The 19,822-nt window shown below is 40.3% G+C and overlaps 1 protein-coding gene across 1 annotated transcript in view; it reads left to right on the plus strand.

Moving 5' to 3' along the window:
* The window catches only part of LOC106081324 (extracellular serine/threonine protein CG31145), a 295,459-nt gene that overhangs the window by 210,544 nt on the left and 65,093 nt on the right, over positions 1 to 19,822 (plus strand). The window contains exon 7 of the mRNA XM_059361506.1: positions 2,253 to 2,496. Coding sequence (XP_059217489.1) covers positions 2,253 to 2,496 — 244 coding nt within the window. The remainder of the gene's footprint in view (positions 1 to 2,252; positions 2,497 to 19,822) is intronic.

A 19,822-nucleotide genomic window follows, 5' to 3' on the forward strand; every position in this document is an offset into this window, starting at 1 on the left:
ACGACTCCCGCACGTTAGGTAAGGTAAAAAAGGTTGCGTAATGGACGAGCAAGCGTCAAAGAACACTTGCGTAAGACAAGTGTTGATATGCCATCCGTGCCCGGGTATTTATTTACGTCTAGATTCTCAAGAACCCTTTCAACTCCACAAATTCGAAAAAATATCTGGGGCATGACGCCAGATACATATTCGATTAAGGGGAGTGGTTGATTGCAATCCGGCAGGGAAGAGTTCCATGCAAAAATATCAGCCAACAGGATAGCTTTAATCGGGTCAATGATCGTTTGATCATCCTTAACAAGAGTTGGGATTAATGAAGAACTACATTTTATCCTTTTCATGAACGGCCAAAATCTAAGAAAGAATCCATTGCGCTCAGTCCAATGTGCGTTTTTCGTATAAAAATATTGACCCCTTCCAGACTGGGGAGGAAGCAGTACGAAGAGCAGAATACGAAAAAGATGGTTAAACATTGCAGTGTTCGGATTTATCAAGAGTATTAACTTCGTACTTTTCAGGATGTGAAGTCAATAAAAGGTCAAGTGCATTATTTTGGTGCCATTGGACACACGCGATATGTGTCGGTTCGTTCACTAGTTGTGCCAAACGATTGCGCGCAGCAAAAAGCGTAACATTTTGGACCTCAGGAGTCGTGTGGGTCGAATGGGAAAGGCTTTTAGCGCCATCAGATTCCATGATGACATCGTGCTTGCCTTTTCAAATTACATTCGACTGGGCATGAAGAATTTTCTCTCTCTGGTTTGCCTTGGTCCTGTGTTATTAGGTGTTATACTGACACTAATGGCTGATCGATTTCTTGATCCCGATTTCTTGATCCCTTCGTATTGCCTGCCGATGTATATGAATATTGCTGCTGGTTCAAATATACATATACGGATATAGCTGCTATGTGGCAACTCTCGATTTAAGGTCTTTAGCTCTTAAAAAGGCTCCTTTATAATCCGATATCACTGAAATTTGGAACCATGAGTGGTGTTGGTACTAGGGCTGCAGAGTCTAGCCCTTGACTCCGACCGCGGGTCGAAGTCGGACTATTAAGCCGGAGTCGGAGAGCGGTTCGGAGTCGAGGCAAGCGTGCTCCACTTGCCTCGACTCGAAGCGTCTCCTGCTTAATAGTCCGACTCAGGTTTCAAAAACTCGACTCCGCAGCCCTGGTTGGTATCCTCGACATCCGTGGCCCATGTTGGGTCTTATAGGCCTATATCCCGTTTCAAGGTCTGGAGCCCCTAAGAAGAGCATTTATTGGGTTGCCCAAAAAGTAATTGCGGATTTTTCATATAGTCGGCGTTGACAAATTTTTTCACAGCTTGTGACTCTGTAATTGCATTCTTTCTTCTGTCAGTTATCAGCTGTTACTTTTAGCTTGCTTTAGAAAAAAAGTGTAAAAAAAGTATATTTGATTAAAGTTCATTCTAAGTTCCATTAAAAATGCATTTATTTTCTTTTAAAAAATCCGCATTTACTTTTTGGGCAACCCATCCGATTTCGCTGGTGAAACTTGTGGGGAATCCAGCCATGTTGGCGATGCTTACCGGCACGCCGTTCGGACTCGACTTAAAAAAGGAGGCCCGATATCATTGAGCTAAAACTTGAATTGGACTAAACTCTTTGATATGAGAGATATATCCCCTGTTCCTAAGAGAATGTTCAAGGGCAAATATGCATTAATTGTTGTGTAAGACCCCTCGACATCCGTTTCTAATGTGCTCCAAATCGTATCATTTTTGGATATAGCAGCCAATATAGAACGCTAAGAGGTCTTAGGCTCATTAAAGGCCCACTTTTTACCCTATTCCGCTGAAATTTTGAACAGTCAGTTGTTTTTGTAGTTTCTACAAAATTTTTGTTATAGAGATTTTAAGTTTTCGAATTATTTACCCATACCAAAGTACGCCACTGGCACCCTGTTATGTTGTATTTGACACTAATACCGACTACACACAAAACCACGAGGCCCACCTTTTTCAGTTTTATTGCGCTGGATTTTACTTCTTTATCATTTTGTTGGCTCTCAAGGATATTGCTGTTACATCGACCACATAAAAAAGTGTAATCGCGTTTTTTTACATTCATTTTCTCGCCATTGTTTTTATGTTTTACGCCATTTGACATGAATATCTAAAAGTAAGTTTGGTTTTATATTCCATTTTCTTTCTTCGTTTCTGTCTCTTCCCACCGCCCCTGCCTCTCTCTATCACCATTGTAATGTGTGTGGTCGATTGCGGTTACAGAATTTTAGGTTTTCGTCGAGCTATGCCAGTGACGGGTCGTTTGTTAAACATAACCACGGAAATTTATCAAGTCGCCGATGAGAATCTCCTAAAGACATTCTTTGTCTCACCCTCCTCGAATTTGTGCTTCCATGGCAAGTGTTCGTACTACTGCGACACCTCGCATGCGATTTGTGGTAATCCAGACATGTTGGAGGGATCCTTTGCTGCATTTTTGCCAGCTTACGAACAGGCTGGTCGCAAGGTATGTATTTTTTTTTTTCTTTTCACAATGTATATCGTACTAGTAAATAAGAAATCGACCATAAACACTTTATATGGAAATATAAGAGCTTTGACATATGCATTTGTACGGTTGCTGTAGAGGAAGGTGATTTAAGGCACTACAAAGAACTAAGAACACATAGTTCACTATGTGGTGAAGATGATTTGTATGAATTATTGATGAGGGGCATATTTTGTATATTTGATATCAAGTGAAAACTCTTGCAAAAGCTTAAGTAAAAATTTTACGAAAAACAATATAATGAGATTTTTTTCAACAAATTGTCCACAAAAAATATGATTATTCTCACCCTATGAAAATGATTGCATACTTAAAGGCGTCACCATTTAGCAAATGAAGGTCACTGTAAAACAGGCAAGGCAAGGTTTGGTTATCCTTTGTCAGTCTACAAAATATAAAAATCTTACAGAATTTTATGATTGGGAGCATATACCCATATCTGTTTAATTGCATCTTAGATTTTCCATCTCAGATAATGCAATTATCACCTGCCTTCATAACATTGAACATTGTAGCATTGCTATATTTTTCGCTCATATTTAATGATTTATTTTACGTTAATGACTTAAATATCCCCGAAAAAAAAAAACAAAAAAAGCTATGCTTCGTATGAGCATATTTGGTAAATTACATACTGCTGTCCTCATTGCCCGTTGCCTTCATGTTTAGTCCTTATAATGAGCCCTGCAGATTAGCTTGGTTTATCTGATTTTCTATGATTTATGGTTGTCGAACGATACATATTCATAGATATGTACATCTATACAGAAAAATATGTTTTTGTATTTGCGATGCTATCTGTGTGTCTTAATGGCATTTCGATTTTTTTTTTTTTTGGATAGGGGGGTAACTGTTTTGATTATAAATGAAAAAATTATATATAATTTTATTTCATGAATTATGATGAGCATGTTGTATGTCTGGTGAACTGGTGGGCAATAATCATACGACAATTTATTTTGACTGAAGTTGAGTTTAAGAAATGAGGAATCTATTATAGCGCTTATAAGAAATAGGCTTGAAATTGCCTATAATTTAGATGGAATTAATGACAATACCCTTTTATGCACTATAGTACATCCGGAAGTCTAAGTAGCTCAGCTTAGGTTGAAAAGAGGGGATGCTGACATTAATCCGTCCCATGCCAATATGGACATACACCTAAGCCAATCAATCCCATGGCAGCCGGCTGAACCCACTGGATCAACCCGATGGATTCCTTCATTGGCAAAAACTGCCGCCTGAGTGTACAACACACTGCTACAACAACAACAACAACTAAGCCAATAATCGGCTTGTTGTGCGCTCTTAGAAAGAAACCTCGAAAGTGAAAATCTTAGTCAGGAATTCCGTGCTACTTACAAATCCCTAATTGTTTTCCATACGACGTCCCTAAGATGTGTCATGTCTGGTATTGTCCTCACCTAAGCATCGATATCTGTTAGTCGCCAAAGCCGGGCAAGAACATAGGAAATGCTCCAACGTCTCATTATCTCCCCTACATGCCTTACACATGCTAGGACTTGGCGCACCTATTTTGCATAAGTGAGCCCGTAGTCCTATGTATCCTGTTATGATACCGAAAGCTATACTGACTTCCTGCCTTTCATTAATAGCCTCGTCTTATCACAATCCGGATCTCCTCAAAGGATTTTCGCTGTTTCGCAGTGTAACATGCGTATTCGTAGCCCACGCTCTTAACTCGGACTGCGTCGCCCATAAAGGCTTCGGGTTAACCGATTTTAATGACAGCAGTCCTGGTTAAAAAGAGGGTACAGATTTTAATCTGCCCCATGCCACTATAGACACCTAAACCAGTAATCGGTTTGTTGTGCGCTCTAAAAACTAAAAAGTATCCTCCAAAAAGAAAATTTTAAGTTAGGAATTCCATACTATTTACAAAATCCTTGTTTTCCATGCTACTCCTCTTAGTTGGTTCATGTCTGGTATAGTATCCCCACCTAAGTGCCGGTGTCTATTAGACGCGAAAGCTGGGCAATGACGAAAGAAAAACTCCAACGTCTCATCATTTTCCCACATGGCCTACACATGCACCGCACCTATTTTGAATAAGTGAGCCCGTAGTCCTATGTGTCCTGTTATGATGCCGAAATCTACACTGACCTCCTTCCTAGTGCCTTTCAGTAATAGCTTCGTCTTCTCACAATCCGGATCTCTTCATAAGATTTTCACCATTTCACAGTGTTCGCAGCCCACCCTCTTATCTTGGACTTCGTCGACCCGAAAAACTTCGGGTTAATCAAGTTTAATGACGGCAGTCCTCTGGCCTTCACACTGCTATGGCCCAGAACCCAAACGATGCGGATCGTACAATTCTCAGAGAAGGCGTTAATCACCTTCTTGCACTCCAATACTGTTCGTGACTTTACCGTCCTGGTAGTTATTGCCCTTGTGGTCAGTTTACTGTCCTTAAAGATATTCTCACTCGACGTCCTCCCATTAGCACCAGACCACCTCCCGCTTTCCGTGATCGCCCGGATCTCCACCTGCAGTACCATATTATGGTCAGGCAGTCTGTTCTCAATGTAGACCCTCAGGCCCACTCTGTTCTCCAGCTTTGATCCATTCGTGTAACATGATCTTTCACGGTTCCTTCTAACCAAGGCTGTGCCGCTGGCAGTAGTGCCTCGCACTCGACCTCAAGTGTCATATATCCAAACGGAAACCTCTTCTTATCAATCCGGGTTTCCTATCGTCGCCTCGATTATACCGCCATGGTATGACCTGCTCCTATCCTCTATCCATTCTCCCATCGCTTTAAGTCTCAAAGCCGCAGTGTCTGCCTCACACTTAATCTGTCCAGCGCCTTAGTGGGTGTGGTCACAATCGCTCCCCCTATGCCAAGACAACATGTTCTCTGAACCTGTTGTATTATCCTGACATTCCACTTATTCTCCATCGCAGTCCCCCCAAACTGCTGAGGCGTAACTAAGTTTTGGTCTAGTCACGCTCATATAGAGCCAGTGGACTATCCTTGGATTTAGGCTACATTCTGCCCAACATCTGTGAGCCTTCTCGGTACGCTCCTGAATATGACACTTCCAATTCAGTTTCTTGTCCAAGATCAATCCTTAGTAGTTGACCTTGTCAGATATCGCAATCGTTCTATTGAGAAAACGTGGTGCCTTAAATTGACTCAGCTTAGTCTTCCTAGTCAACAAGCAGATTTCGATCTTTTCTGCGTTAACATTGAGACCCTTAGTTCTAGCCCAGTCGTATGCCATCTGCAGGACCCTTTCGGCCCTTCTACGTAGCTGGTTCGGATCCTTACCCTAAGTAGTTTTATAATATCATCTGCAGGGATTTGAACCCGTCTCCTAGGGTTCAAATCCCTCCTCATCCGATCATGTTATACGAATGGATCAAAGCTAGAGGGCAGTGGGCCTGGGCGTCTACATTCAGAAACCAAGGACTGAGATCTGTTTAGACTGCCTGACCATAATATGGTCCTACAGGCGACGATCACGGAATGCGTAAGGTGGTATGGTGATAAGGCGAGGACGTCGAGTGTGAAAACCTTTACGCACAGTAAAATGGCTATAAGGGCAACAACAACCAGGACGGTAAAATCACGAAGAATCTTGGAATGTAAGAAGGAGATTAACGCCTTCTTTGAGGATAGCACAATTCGCATCGTTCAGTTGCCGGGCTATAACGGAGTAAGCGGGGGGAGAGAACTGCTCTCACTTCAAATAAAATAAAAATGCAAATGTCCATGAACTAAGGAACAGGGGAAAACTTCTCACATATCAATGAGTTCTGTCCGATTCAGTTTTAAGCTCAATGGTAAGGGGTCCCATTTTTTTAAAGGCGAGTCCGAACGGCGTGCTGCAGTGGGACACCTCTTTGGAAAGAGATGTTTACATGGTATAGTACCTCACAAATGTTGCCAGCATTAGGGGGGGAAAACCACCGCTGAAAATTTTTTTTGATGGTCTTGACAGGATTCGAACCCTGGCGTTTAGCGTCATATGCGGTGCCCTCCGATTTCTTCTACGGTTTCCTCCGACTTCTTCGACTTCTTATCCCTAAATTTTAAAAATGACTGTTTACCACACAGATAATTGGGGAGCCTTCGGGCCGTGTTGGCGATGTCCCTAAATAGTTTGGCATGACTGCTGAATGCCTTCAGTCCAGTGCCACGGCGACAGCCCTATCACATGTCCTGTTCTGATTGAAGACTCGGCATATATGTGCGGTGATGGCATGCAAAGCTTTTGTTGTGCTATGCACTGTTCGAAATCCATGCTGATGCTAGGCCTATGGAAATTTTCCAATGAGGCTCAGGAGGAGTAGTCCCTCAAGGGTCTTGGCTACTGGAGATTGGTCTGTACGACTCCCCCTTACTCGAGTCCTTTGCAGGCTTCAATATCGGGATCACTCTGCCCATCTTCCAGACATCGGGAACTCTAAGAGTGTTCATAGAGAGGTTAAGGACATTTGTAAGCTACTCAATTCCAGGTAGATCGAGATTCTTCAGTGTAGAGTGTAGAGATTCCGTCAGGGACCAACGCCTTGGACGACTTGGCGCCGCGGATGGACGGACATAAGTAACTTCGTCCATGGTGAATTGTGATGACTGCCCACCGGCTTCGGATACGATGAATGACTCTCTTCCTAGCCCTGTCACTCTAGGTATGTGCAATTAATTTACGGTTGAACAATCTGGCGCATCTCTTCGGATCAGTCACAGTTACATCGTCTAAACTGACTGAGGTCCTGTCATCCCGTCCACCGAGGTTCGAGAGTCATTTAACAGTACACCACTGCTTGCCTAATCGGGAACCTAAGTTACGGTGCTTCAAGTGTTCCAGCCACAAATTCAGCATATGTTCGTTGCTGATTCCGGGTTGAGTGCGATCTGTGCAACGAATCCCACCACGCTCGTCTGCAAGTACCACTGACTCTGCCAGGAAATTGGGCCGCACTTGGGTTATTCGATCGGCTTGTAAAAAGCGAGCGGCTGCTGCATTAATGACTTTCCTCGGAATTTCCTCTCCGCTGGCACATTCGAGAAGGGTGTCAGTTCACTAAAGCGGCGATTGGTGGATCGCCGGATTGATAAACGTTCGACGCTCAGAGGAAATGAAGTCGGGTGATCAGTCAATGGTGAAAATTATGGGGAGGTACGACTTTCCAAGATACGATACTGTTACACCTCCTCATTATCCCAGTGAGGGTATCCTCATTCACCATGCAAAATTATAAGCCTTGAATCTGCTCAGCCAAAGCTGGTCGTTACCTAGGGGAGAATGCCATGAAACGTGATGCACATTAAATTCGCCTAGAACCAGACGATTATGGCCAGACAGTAGCCCACTTATTTCGGGCTTGTAAGCGTTGCTATTAACTGGATCACAACTACCAACCGGCGGTATATACACGTTGTATAAGTCTATCTCGGCAATATCGGACCTGACTGCCTATACTCTCCATGTTGGGGTCTCTAGTGCCAGGAGTAGGCGAAATGGGTCTATACTGCACGGAATGGTGTACCACGAAGGCCAATCCCCTACTTTCATTCCTTAAGCTATCCTTTCGTAGCACATTGTATTCGTGCAGGCTGCAGGTATTTGTTAGCTTTGTCTCTTGAATCGCTGCAACCAATATGTTCCTCCAACTCATAAAATTCACTATCCCGTCGATCTTGCCCCGCAGATTAAGGCAATGCAACTGCAAGAAGGATACACCTCCCGGCACTGGTCTGGCAATATTGGGACTGGGGTGCTGTTGTTCCGTATATTGCCGCACTTGTGAGATGGGAGGGGTCACATAGTCAGACGACGAGGACGCAGTGGGCGATGAAGACGCTTGTGACCATCTGCAGTCTATTGTCGCACAGCACCTTGCAAAATATTCAGTATGATTATACCCCTGTAGTGACGTAAGGCCGATGAATTTGGTACAATGAAGTGCAGATCGTATTATATTTGGATATAGCTGCTATGGGTTTAAAAATTATGCATTTTTTCGCCGTTTTATGACAGAGGGTGCTTAATATACATAATCGAGGTGATGGGTATCCAAAGTTCGGCCCGGCCGAACTTAATGCATTTTTACTTGTTTCTGCAAGGATGGGTTACTAGTCCAAAGCCTCATTCATGTTTTTATAGTTCTAATGTGAAACTCGCGACAGATGTTGGCTCAATAGCTTTAACGGATGCTAAAGGCAGCCCCCAGGTGACACATCATGGAGATCAATGTGAATTGTTGAGAAGACGAAGAACCCCAAATTGAACTCAAATTTGCCAAGGTGAAGGCATTCAGAACTGATGCATGGTATCCAATATCCCCTATGCTACCCTTTGTGTGACCTACATTACATTACATTTTTTCTCTAGAATTTCATCTATCCTTTTAATGCAAAAAATTTTCATTTCCTTTATATGCCAAGTTATTAACATGACCATTTCACATAAAAACCTATTCCAATGTTAGTGTGTGAGAGTATAACTATTAGCTCTAGGTATGTTAGCAATAAAGGCTTCTTGCATTTCTATACCACAGAGAATAGTTTCACCTTTTTGACTATAAACGCAAACAAAAACCACAAAACTCTTATGGCATTTCCCATTTAAAGCAAAAAAAAAATTATGTTTATATCCTTTTTATATTTTAATATTTTATACAACTATTTTAACTACGGCCATTGCTATTCAAATGTGGCAGCTAAGATCAGAAACTCCAAAGAATCCCTAGGGCATAGTGTAGGAAATTTGTTTTTCGTTTTTGTGTAAAAAACAGTAATGCAGACAATGCCATATAGGACATTATTTAGAAGCTCTTAACAATTTGTGGAATTAAAATGGAAATGGAAATGTTAGAGTTTCAGTTTTGCAGTCATTTTCTTTGTTTGCTGTTTTTTGTTGTTGTTGTTGTTTGCTCACTCCCCTTCATGGCTTAAAGTTATTATGACACTACCAAATTCACAGCAATGGGAGTGAAAAGAAAAAAAAAACAAAGGAATACAAATGCCTTCTTTTTGGTAGATGTTGTTGTCCAATTCTCTTACGCCAGAGACCGGATACAAAGTTATAGACCGAAAGCAACAACTTTTACACTTAGGACAAGTTATTATGATATACTTGAGATTTCAAAAAGGAAAACACCCGACACCCAACACTAACACCAACACCAACACCCGCCGCCAACACACATTCTCAGACACTCAGCCACTCACACTTCCGCATCCCTGCCAGGCTCTCGCTTAAGAAAAGGAAGTAAGTTGTTGAAGCTGTAAAGGAAAATGACTGAGGTAGCAGAGTGCCCTGCCAACGTCTAATACTCATGTTGATGATGACGACGTTGATGATGATGATGATGGTGGTGGTAAAGGCATAAAAGGGTAAGCATTTCTGAAATGAAAAGAAGCTGCAAAAAGCTAAACACAAGAAAACCCAAGAGTGAAACGCAAGCAAGCAACAGCGCTGGAAGTTAAAAAAAAAAAAACAAAAATATTATACACTAGAGTATATTTTATGTAAGATTATTTTGTTTTAGTTATAATGCCCCTTTATTGTCTAGAAAATATTTGTAGGAAAAATATAAATACGACTTTTGGTGGTAGCTATTGTTGGCATTGTGGACACAAGAGAAACTGACTAGCCCTTGGTGTATTTTCTACTGATGAAATTTCCTCCAAGAACAAAATTTTTGTCCAAATTTGCCACCAAAGACTTGAGTGTGATGCAATTTTGATGAAATTTTATATTTTTGTTGAAAATTTTTATGAAATTTTTCGTAAAGACAATTTTTTCCCTAGTATCAGCTCCGTAGGATGGGGGTATACTAATTTTGTCATTCAGTTTGTAACTACTTGAAATATTCGTTTGAGACCCCATAAAGTATATACATTCTTGATCGTCGCGACATTTTATGTCGATCTAGCCATGTCCGTCCGTCCGTCTGTTTGTCGAAAGCACGCTAACTTCCGAAGGAGTAAAGCTAACCGCTTGAAATTTGCTCAAATACTTCTTATTAGAGCAGGTCGGTTGGTATTGTAAATGGGCCATATCGGTCCATGTTTTGATATAGCTGTCATATAAACCGATCTTGGGTCTTGACTTCTTGAGCCTCTAGAGTGCGCAATTCTTATCCGATTGGAATGAAATTTTGCACGACGTGTTTTGTTATGATATCCAATAACTGTGCCAAGTACGGTTCAAATCGGTCCATAACCTGATATAGCTGCCATATAAACAGATCTGGGATCTTGACTTCTTGAGCCTCTAGAGGTTGCAATTATTTTCCGATTTGCCTGAAATTTTGTACGACAGATTCTCTCATGACCATCAACATACGTGTTTATTATGGTCTGAATCGGTCTATAGCATGATACAGCTCCCATATAGATCGATCTCTCTATTACTTGAGCCCCCAAAGGGTGCAATTCTTATTCGAATTGGCCGACATTTTACACAGGTCTCCAACATATAATTTAATTATGGTCCAAACCGGACCATATCTTGATATCCCTCTAATAGCGGAGCAAATCTTTTCTTATATCCTTTTTTTGCCTAAGAAGATATTCCGGGAAAAGAACTCGAAAAATGCGATCGATCGACTCAGAATCACTTTCTGATTCGATTAAGCTATGTCCGTCCGCGTCTCTGTCTGTCCGTCTGTCCATGTTAATTTGTGTACAAGCTACAGGTCGTAATTTTCATCCGATCGTCTTCAAATTTGGTATGGGCATGTTTTTCGGCCTAGAGACGAAGCCTATTGAAATTGGAAAAAATCGGTTCAGATTTGGATATAGCTTCCATATATATGTTCGTCCGATTTGCAGTAATAATGCAATAAAATAGTCATTTATTAACCGATTTACACGAAATTCGACAGGAAGGATTTTCTTATGACTCTCAATATTACTGGTGAATTTGATAAAAATCGGTTCAAATTTGGATATAGCTCCCATATATACGTTCGTCCGATTTGGAGTAATACAGCAACAAAATGGTCATTTGTCAACCAATTGTCTCGAAATTTGGCAGGAAGGATTTTTTATGACTCTCAATATTATTGGCGAATGTCATAGAAATCGGTTCAAATTTGTATATAGCTCCCATATATATGTTCGTCCGATTTGCAGCAATATTGCAATAAAATAGTCATTTATTAACCGAGTTTCACGAAATTTGGCAGGAGGGATAATTATTAATATTATTGGAGAATTTCATGGAAATCGGTTCATATTTCGATATAGCTCCCATATATATGTTCGTCCGATTTCCAGGAATACAGCATTAAAATGGTCATTTGTTGACCGATTCTATTGAAATTCGATAGGAAGGATTTTCTTATAACTCTCAATATTACGGGTGAATTTGATAAAAATCGGTTCAGATTTGGATATAGCTCCCATATATATGTTCGTCCGATTTGGAGTAACACAGCAATAAAATGGTCATTTATCAACCGATTCTCACGAAATTTGGCAGAAGGGATTTTCTTATGACTCTCAATATTATTGGTGAATTTCATTGAAATCGGTTCAGATTTGGGTATGGCTCCCATATATATGTTCGTCCGATTTCCAGTAATACAGCAATCAAATGGTCATTTGTCAACCAATTGTCTCGAAATTTGGCAGGAGAGATTTTCTTCTGACTCTCAATATTACTGGTGAATTTGATAAAAATCGGTTCAAATTTGGACATAGCTCCCATATATTTGTTCGTACGATTTCCAGTAATACAGCATTAAAATGGTCATTTGTTGACCGATTCTCTTGAAATTTGTTGGGAAGGATTTTCTTATAACTCTCAATATTACTGGTGAATTTGATAAAAATCGGTTCAAATTTGGATATAGCTCCCATATATATTTTCGTCCGATTTCCAGGAATACTGCAATAAAAAGGTCATTTGTCAACCGATTCTCACGAAATTTGGCAGGAGGGATTTTCTTATAACTCTCAATTTTACTGGTAAATTTCATAGAAATCGGTTCAGGTTTGGATATAGCTGCCATATATATGTTCGTCCGATTTGGAGTAATACAGCTATAAAATGGTCATTTGTTGACCGATTCCCTTGAAATTTGTTGGGAAGGATTTTCAGTTCAGATTTGGATATAGCTCCCATATATATGTTCGTCCGATTTGCAGTAATACATCAGTAAAATGGTCATTTGTTAACCGATTCTCTCGAAATTCGTCAGGAAAGATTTTTTTATGACTCTAGATATTACTGGTGAATTTCATAGAAATCTGTTCAGATATATATATCTCGCCCGATTTTCACTTCTAGACCCACTGCAAGCTCATTTATTGACCAATCTTCCCAATATTTGAACAACAGTTTCCTCGTTATAAATGCAAATACTTTTTTTTTTTTGGGGAATTTTGAAGGTTCCAACAATTTCAAACTTTTTTTCACCTTTCCGTAAAATAATTACTCAACTTGTTGCCAAACTCCTCTAGAACCGCATATAAGCTCTATCATCCTCTTCTAGGTTTTTTTTTCTTCAATGCAAATGAAGGAAATGCTAATCTTATCTCATCCCCTTTAGCCACAAAGAATTCTTGCAAACTAAAGAGTCGAGTGAAGAATGCAACAATGGTTTCTTTGCTGTGGTCCAAATAACGCAATACAAAATTTTAGAATGCTTAAAATCTTTGGATTAATTTTCCCTCCCCTTTTTCTCTTCTTCTTCTTTGTTCTTTGTTTTGTTGACCACATGGAACAACAAGTTTATGTCCATTTCCCTAGTGCGATGAGCTACTCATAGTCAGTTACTGCCAAAAACAAAGGCAAAAGAAAAACAAAAGAAAGCAGAAAACCCGGAAAATGTATTTCTTTTTTTTTTCGACTCACTATATTTGTGTCGAAGTTGTTGTTGTTTGGCATTTTGTTTGAGTCATTTTCCCCTACCACTGTTTTTTGTTTTTTCATTGTTATTTCTTTGCCCAAGCGAGTTTTGTTTTTTTTTTTTTGGTTGCCTCAACAAGAGTCCATTCTTGGTTGTAACTGTATTAGGAACGCGCATATCCGTTTTGGCTTTAGTCCTTGGTTGTAGTTTTACGACACCGTTTGCTGCATTATCATAAGCTGCTTAGGAGCATTATTTAACATATCAAAAAGGTTAACTTAAGCAACAAGGACAAGAACAATGGTTCAAGCTACAACAACAACAACTGCTACAACGAACACTCCAGGACTATATACTAACGCCAACCATCACCAACCATCGAGCAGAGCATCAAAGTGCCTCAGTGGCATAAAACCTTTGGATTGTCTCTTGGCCCTGTTTTTAAAAGTCTTCACTTACCTTTGTGTGTGTGTGTGTGTGCATGCAATCGTGGCCAGTGTTGCCGCTTGTAAATTAGAAATCTAATGTTTTTAAAAATAGAGTTTCATTTTTTATATCCACCACCTTAGGATATTGGGTATTTTGATTTACAGTCTGTTAGTCTATATCGAAACGAGTTTTTTGTGTAATTTAAAAGTTTGCCTAAGCGGCAAATCGAGTAAAAAAGGAAGTATTTTCATGTGTAGATACATTCGTGAGTGACAAGACGTCTAAAAACTCATTGAAAGTAAATACCGAAATATGTCTATACTAGCATCCCGATATTCCGCTTCGCTACCCCCATTTTGATATACCCTTTTTGGTGTAAACAAGTAAAAGCGTGCTAAGTTCGGCCGGGCCGAATCTTATATACCCTCCACCATTGATCGCATTTGTCGATTTCTTTCCCGGTATCACTTTTTAGACTAACATAGGATAAAAGAAAATAATTGCTGTGATAATTGAATTGAGTGTTGGAGACCGCAGTAGAAGTCCATGTGTAAAATTTCAGCAAAATCGAATAAGAATTGGTCCTTTTAGGTGCTCAAAAATAAAATAGGGCAATCGGTTTATAGGGGAGCTGTATCAGGCTGAAGACCGACTCACACCATATTTGACACGTATATTGAAGGTCATGGGAGAAGCCGTTGTACAAAATTTCAACCAAATCGGATAATACTTGCGCCCTTTACAGGTTCAAGAAGTCAAGATCCCATATCGGTTTATATGGCCGCTATATCAGATTATAGACCGATTTGAACCATCTTTAGTACAGTTGTTGGAAGTAAAACCAAAACACCGTGTGTAACATTTCAGCCAAATCGGATAATAATTGCGTCCTCTAGTGGCTCAAGCAGTCAAGACCTCAGATCGGTTTATTTGGCAGCTATATCAGATTATAGACCGATTTGAACCATTCTTAATACAGTTGTTGGAAGTCATAACAAAACACTTCGTGCAAAATTTCAGCCAAGTTGGATAATAATTGCGCCCTCTAGAGGCTCAAGAAGTCAAGACCCCAGATCGGTTTATATGGCAGCTATATCAGGTTATAAACCGATTAGAACCATTCTTAATACAGTTGTTGGAAGTCATAACAAAACACGTCATGCAATATTTCAGCCAAAGCGGATAAGAATTGCGCCCTCTAGAGGCTCAAGAAGTCAAGACCTCAGATCGGTTTATATGGCAGCTATATCAGGTTATGGACCGATTTAAGCTATTCTGAACATAGTTGTTGGAAGTCATAACAAAACACTTCGTGCAAAATTTCTGCCAAAGCGGATAGGAATTGCGCTCTCTAGACGCTCAAAATATCAAGACCCCATATAGGTTTATATGGGAGCTATGTCAGGTTATGGGCCGATTTCAATCATACTCAGCCCAGTGGTTGGAAGTCACAATAAAACACCTCATGCAAAATTTCAGCCAAATCGGATAAGAATTGTGCCCTCTAGCTGCTCAAGAGTCAATATGCCAGATCGGTTTATATGTCAGCTATATCAAAAAGTGGACCCATATAGCCCATTTACAATACCAACCGACCTACACAAACCAGGAGATTTGTGCAAAATTTCAAGCGACTAGCTTTACTCCTTCGAAAGTTAGCGTGCTTTCGACTGACAGACAGACGGACGAACAGACGGACGGACGGACAGACGGACGGACAGACAGACGGACGGACAGACGGACGGACAGACGGACAGACGGACAGACGGACGGACGGACAGACGGACAGACGGACAGACGGACGGACGGACGGACGGACGGACGGACAGACGGACGGACGAACGGACAGACGGACGGACGGACGGACAGGCGGACGGACGGACGGACAGGCGGACGGACAGGCGGACGGACAGACGGATGATCATGGCTAGATCGACTTAAATTGACATGACGATCATGAATATATATACTTTATGGGGTCTCAGACGCATATTTCGAGGTGTTACAAACAGAATGACGAAATTAGTACACCTCATCCTATGGTGGCGGGTATAAAAACACCTTTAATTTGAGTCACATTTATGCCGATCGGTTTTGTTTTCGGATGTAGAAAGCCCTGGGTTGGTCTCCAGAGATTTTATTCCACATTTTAATGACAGATTCGTAGTCTAATCCTAAGTGTCTTTTATTTGATTCCCATTCTGTTAAAATAGATCCATATGTCCTTTTAAGGGGTTTTATGGTGTTTTAAAGTTGCGACACTCTGCCAGGACATCCCACCCAATTGGTGTTTGATCAGATCTATGATTTTCATAGCAATTTTCGTGGACACATGATTAATATTTAAAAAAAAATACATTTAGACACTCACTAAAACTTTCGCAATTCTTTTTGTTGACAACCTAAACATAATATTTTCTAGAAATGTTTTAGAAATTTTCTTTTACTATCCCCTTCTTTGATCAAATTTCCTTTAAATTTCGTTATGTTCGAAAAACTTTTCTTTTTTGGCAACACTGTTTGCCCTTTTCATCTCATTTTACCTTCGCAAAACTCCACCTTCTTTGTGTCACCGATCCAGCGGTTCGTGTTGTTAATGTTGTTTAATGTATGATGTGATAAATGTACTTTGGCTTTAACCTTTCACTGGCTCACAGTGTGGCAGGCTGGTTGTGCGGACTGGCTGGTTACCTATCCTGTCCTGCCCAGTTGCACATACGCACACTGCCACTCCTCTGTATGTTTGTGTGTGTGTGTGTGTGGGCGAGAGCCAAACAGGGAAGCTATTTGAATTGCAGATCTGTTCATTGTTAAACAGTTAACAAAAAGCAGGGAAGAAAAAAACTGAAAATGAGTAAAAAAAGGTAACCTCTTAACAAAAGGTTGAACTTCAAAGGACCAGGTCCTACAAGGTAGCTGTTATATTTATTTTTTGCTTAGCAAACGTAGTGCCTTATCCTTATGCGAATTATCATAACGGTGTGTCTGTTGAAGACAAGTACATATTTAATATTTTCAAATGACCACAGAAAGATGTCATAATAGACTTTGAGCTATTGAACCACTTGTTCATAAATTTGAAAAAAAAATAGAAATAGAGTAGAAAAGAGGGGGTTTGACTTAAGTTGGGGTTTTTAACATTTAAAATTTTGGTGTGGAAAAACTTTTTAAGAATTCCTAAAAAAATTTAAAAATTTTTTAAGGATATGACGCTTGGGAGAGTTTGCAGACAAAATAAAATTATAAGTGCCATCAGAACCGCTTATTACGCCATTTTGTTAAGGACAGGTAAAAACTGCTTACGACCCGAGAGCTTAGCTCATTCATATAGCTATTCGGTGCATATATACCATGTTGTCTTTGTAATTAAAAATCTCATTTTTTCCATTCTGGGATCAAGTTATGGGTTATCATGGATTTCCCGGGGTTTCCACTAACCGTTTAGCATGTTAAAGTTTAGAAACTTTCATTATGAGAATTGTGGTGGCAGCGAACAAACTGAAGCAGGCTTAGGCCAGCGAAGGAGATATTCGCTTGTTTATACTCCAACTCCATTCTTGAAACTTTTTCTGAAATTTTTGGATTTGCGTCAGGAGAAGGCAGTAAGCGGGTTTTTTTTTAATCTCAATTCCAACAGATGTTCCGTACAGATCATACGTACTCAGAACGTTTTGACATACGTGCGCTAATTGTGTTGTTTACAGTAACTTAAAAAATTAAAAAGGCATTTAGTTCGGCTAGGCCGAACTTTGGATACCCACCACCTTGGGTATATATGTAAACCACCTTTCGTCAAAATCCAGGGAAAAATGCATACCATAAGCCGCATAGCAGCTATATCGAAATATATTCCGATTTGGACCAAATACTTATAAGTACAAGTCATTGTTCAATTGTGTATAACAAAATAATGGAATTTTAAGTAGCTACAATATATCTAAAAATAAACCGATCTGAATCATACACAACACAGCTCACTGTCCCAAATTTCGGAGAAAACGGGCAATAAATTCGCCTTTTATGGCCCCAAAACCTTAAATCGAAAGATCGGTCTATATGGCAGCTATATCCAAATCTCAACCGATCTGAGCCAAATTGAAGAAGAATATCGAAGGGTTTAACACAACTCTCTGTCCCAAATTTCAGCAAAATCGGATAATAAATGTGGCTTTTATGTGGCCCTAAGACCCTAAATCGGCGGATCGGTCTATATGGCGGTATATCCAAATCTGGACCGATCTGGGCCAATTTGAGGAAGTATGTCGAAGGGCCTAACACAACTCACTGTCTCAAATTTCGGCGAAATCGGACAATAAATGCCGCCTTTTATGGCCCCAAAACCTTAAATCGAGAGATCGGTCTATATGGTAGATATATCCAAATCTGGACCGATATGTGCCATATTGCAGAAAGATGTCAAGGCGCTTAAACTAACTCACTGTCCCAAACTTTGGCAAATTGGGACTGTAAATGAGTTTTTTATGGGCGCAAGACCTTAAATCGAGAGATCGGTCTATATGACAGCTATATTCAAATCTAGACCGATATGGGCCAAATTGAAGAAGTATGTAAGAGCGACTAACACAACTCACTGTCCCAAATTTCAGCATAATCGGATAAAAAATGTGGCTTTTATGGACCTAAGACCCTAACTCGGAGAAGCGGTATATATGGCAGCTATATCCAAATTTGGACCGATCTGAGCCAAATTAGCGAAGGATATTGAAGGGCCTAGCAAAACTCACTGTCCCAAATTTCAGCAAAAGCGAATAATAAGTGTGGCTTTTATTGGCCTAGGACCCTAATTCGGCGGATCGGTCTATATGGGGGCTACATGAAGATATAGTCCGATATAGCCCATCTTCAAACTTAACCTGCTTATGGACAAAAAAGAATCTGTGCCAAATTTCAGCTCAATATCTCTATTTTTGAAGACTGTAGCGTGATTTCAACAGACAGACTGACGGACATGGCTAGATAGTCTTAGATTTTTACGCTGATCTAGACTATATATACTTTTTAGGGTCGGAAATGGATATTTCGATGGATTTTTCAAACGGAATGACAATATGAATATACCCCCATCCTTCGGTGGTGGGTATAAAAATTAATCTCGCCCAAACAATTAAATTAAATCGTGAATATTTTTTATTGATGGGATTACAAATGGCCATATCGGTTCAGATTTAGATATAGCTCGCATATAAACTCCCGATTTGATTTTTTGAGCCCTTACAACCCGCAATTTTTATCCAATTTAGCTAAAACAAGTTCGGTCTATAATCCGATATAGCTCCCAATTTTTGGCGACGAAGCTCCATTATGGGCAAGTGCTTATCGATGGCCACCGCAGCGCAGAGGTTAGCATGTCCATCTATTACGATGAACGCCTGGGTTCGAATCCTGTCGAGACCATCAGAAAAAATTTTCACCGGTGGTTTTCCCCTCCTAATGCTGGCAACATTTGTGAGGTGCTATGCCATGTAAAAAAATCTCTCATGAGGTATCGCACTGCGGCACGCCGTTCGGACTCGGCTATAAAAAGGAGGTCCCTTATCATTGAGCTTAAACTTGAATGGGACTGCACTCATTGATATGTGAGAAGCTTGCCCCTGTTCCCTAGTGGAATGTTCATGGGCAAACATTTCGCAAATTTGCTTATCAATGGTATGGTAAATTCAATCGAGGTCGTAGTTCACTCCAACACGAATTTCGTGAAGGTCGTCCAAAATCAGTTGCTGTTCCAACTGCCATTGATGCTGTGCGCCAACTGATATTGCAAGATCGTCATGTCACCTATCGTGAGATTGAGACAGCCTTGGGCATTACTGGCACCAGCATACATTAAAAAATGCATGAGTTTAACCGTTGGATTCCACACAATTTGTCAATCACTCATTAAAAGGCTCGTGTCGATTGGTTGAAAGAAATGCTCCAAAAATACGAAACAACTTCATTTTTGAGCACTCAAAACATCGATTTGATGAGTCATCCGCCATATAGTACTGACTTGGCACCGAAT

The sequence above is a fragment of the Stomoxys calcitrans genome, chromosome 2 (genome assembly GCF_963082655.1).
Source record: "Stomoxys calcitrans chromosome 2, idStoCalc2.1, whole genome shotgun sequence".
In the NCBI taxonomy this organism is placed as follows: Eukaryota; Metazoa; Arthropoda; class Insecta; order Diptera; family Muscidae; genus Stomoxys; species Stomoxys calcitrans.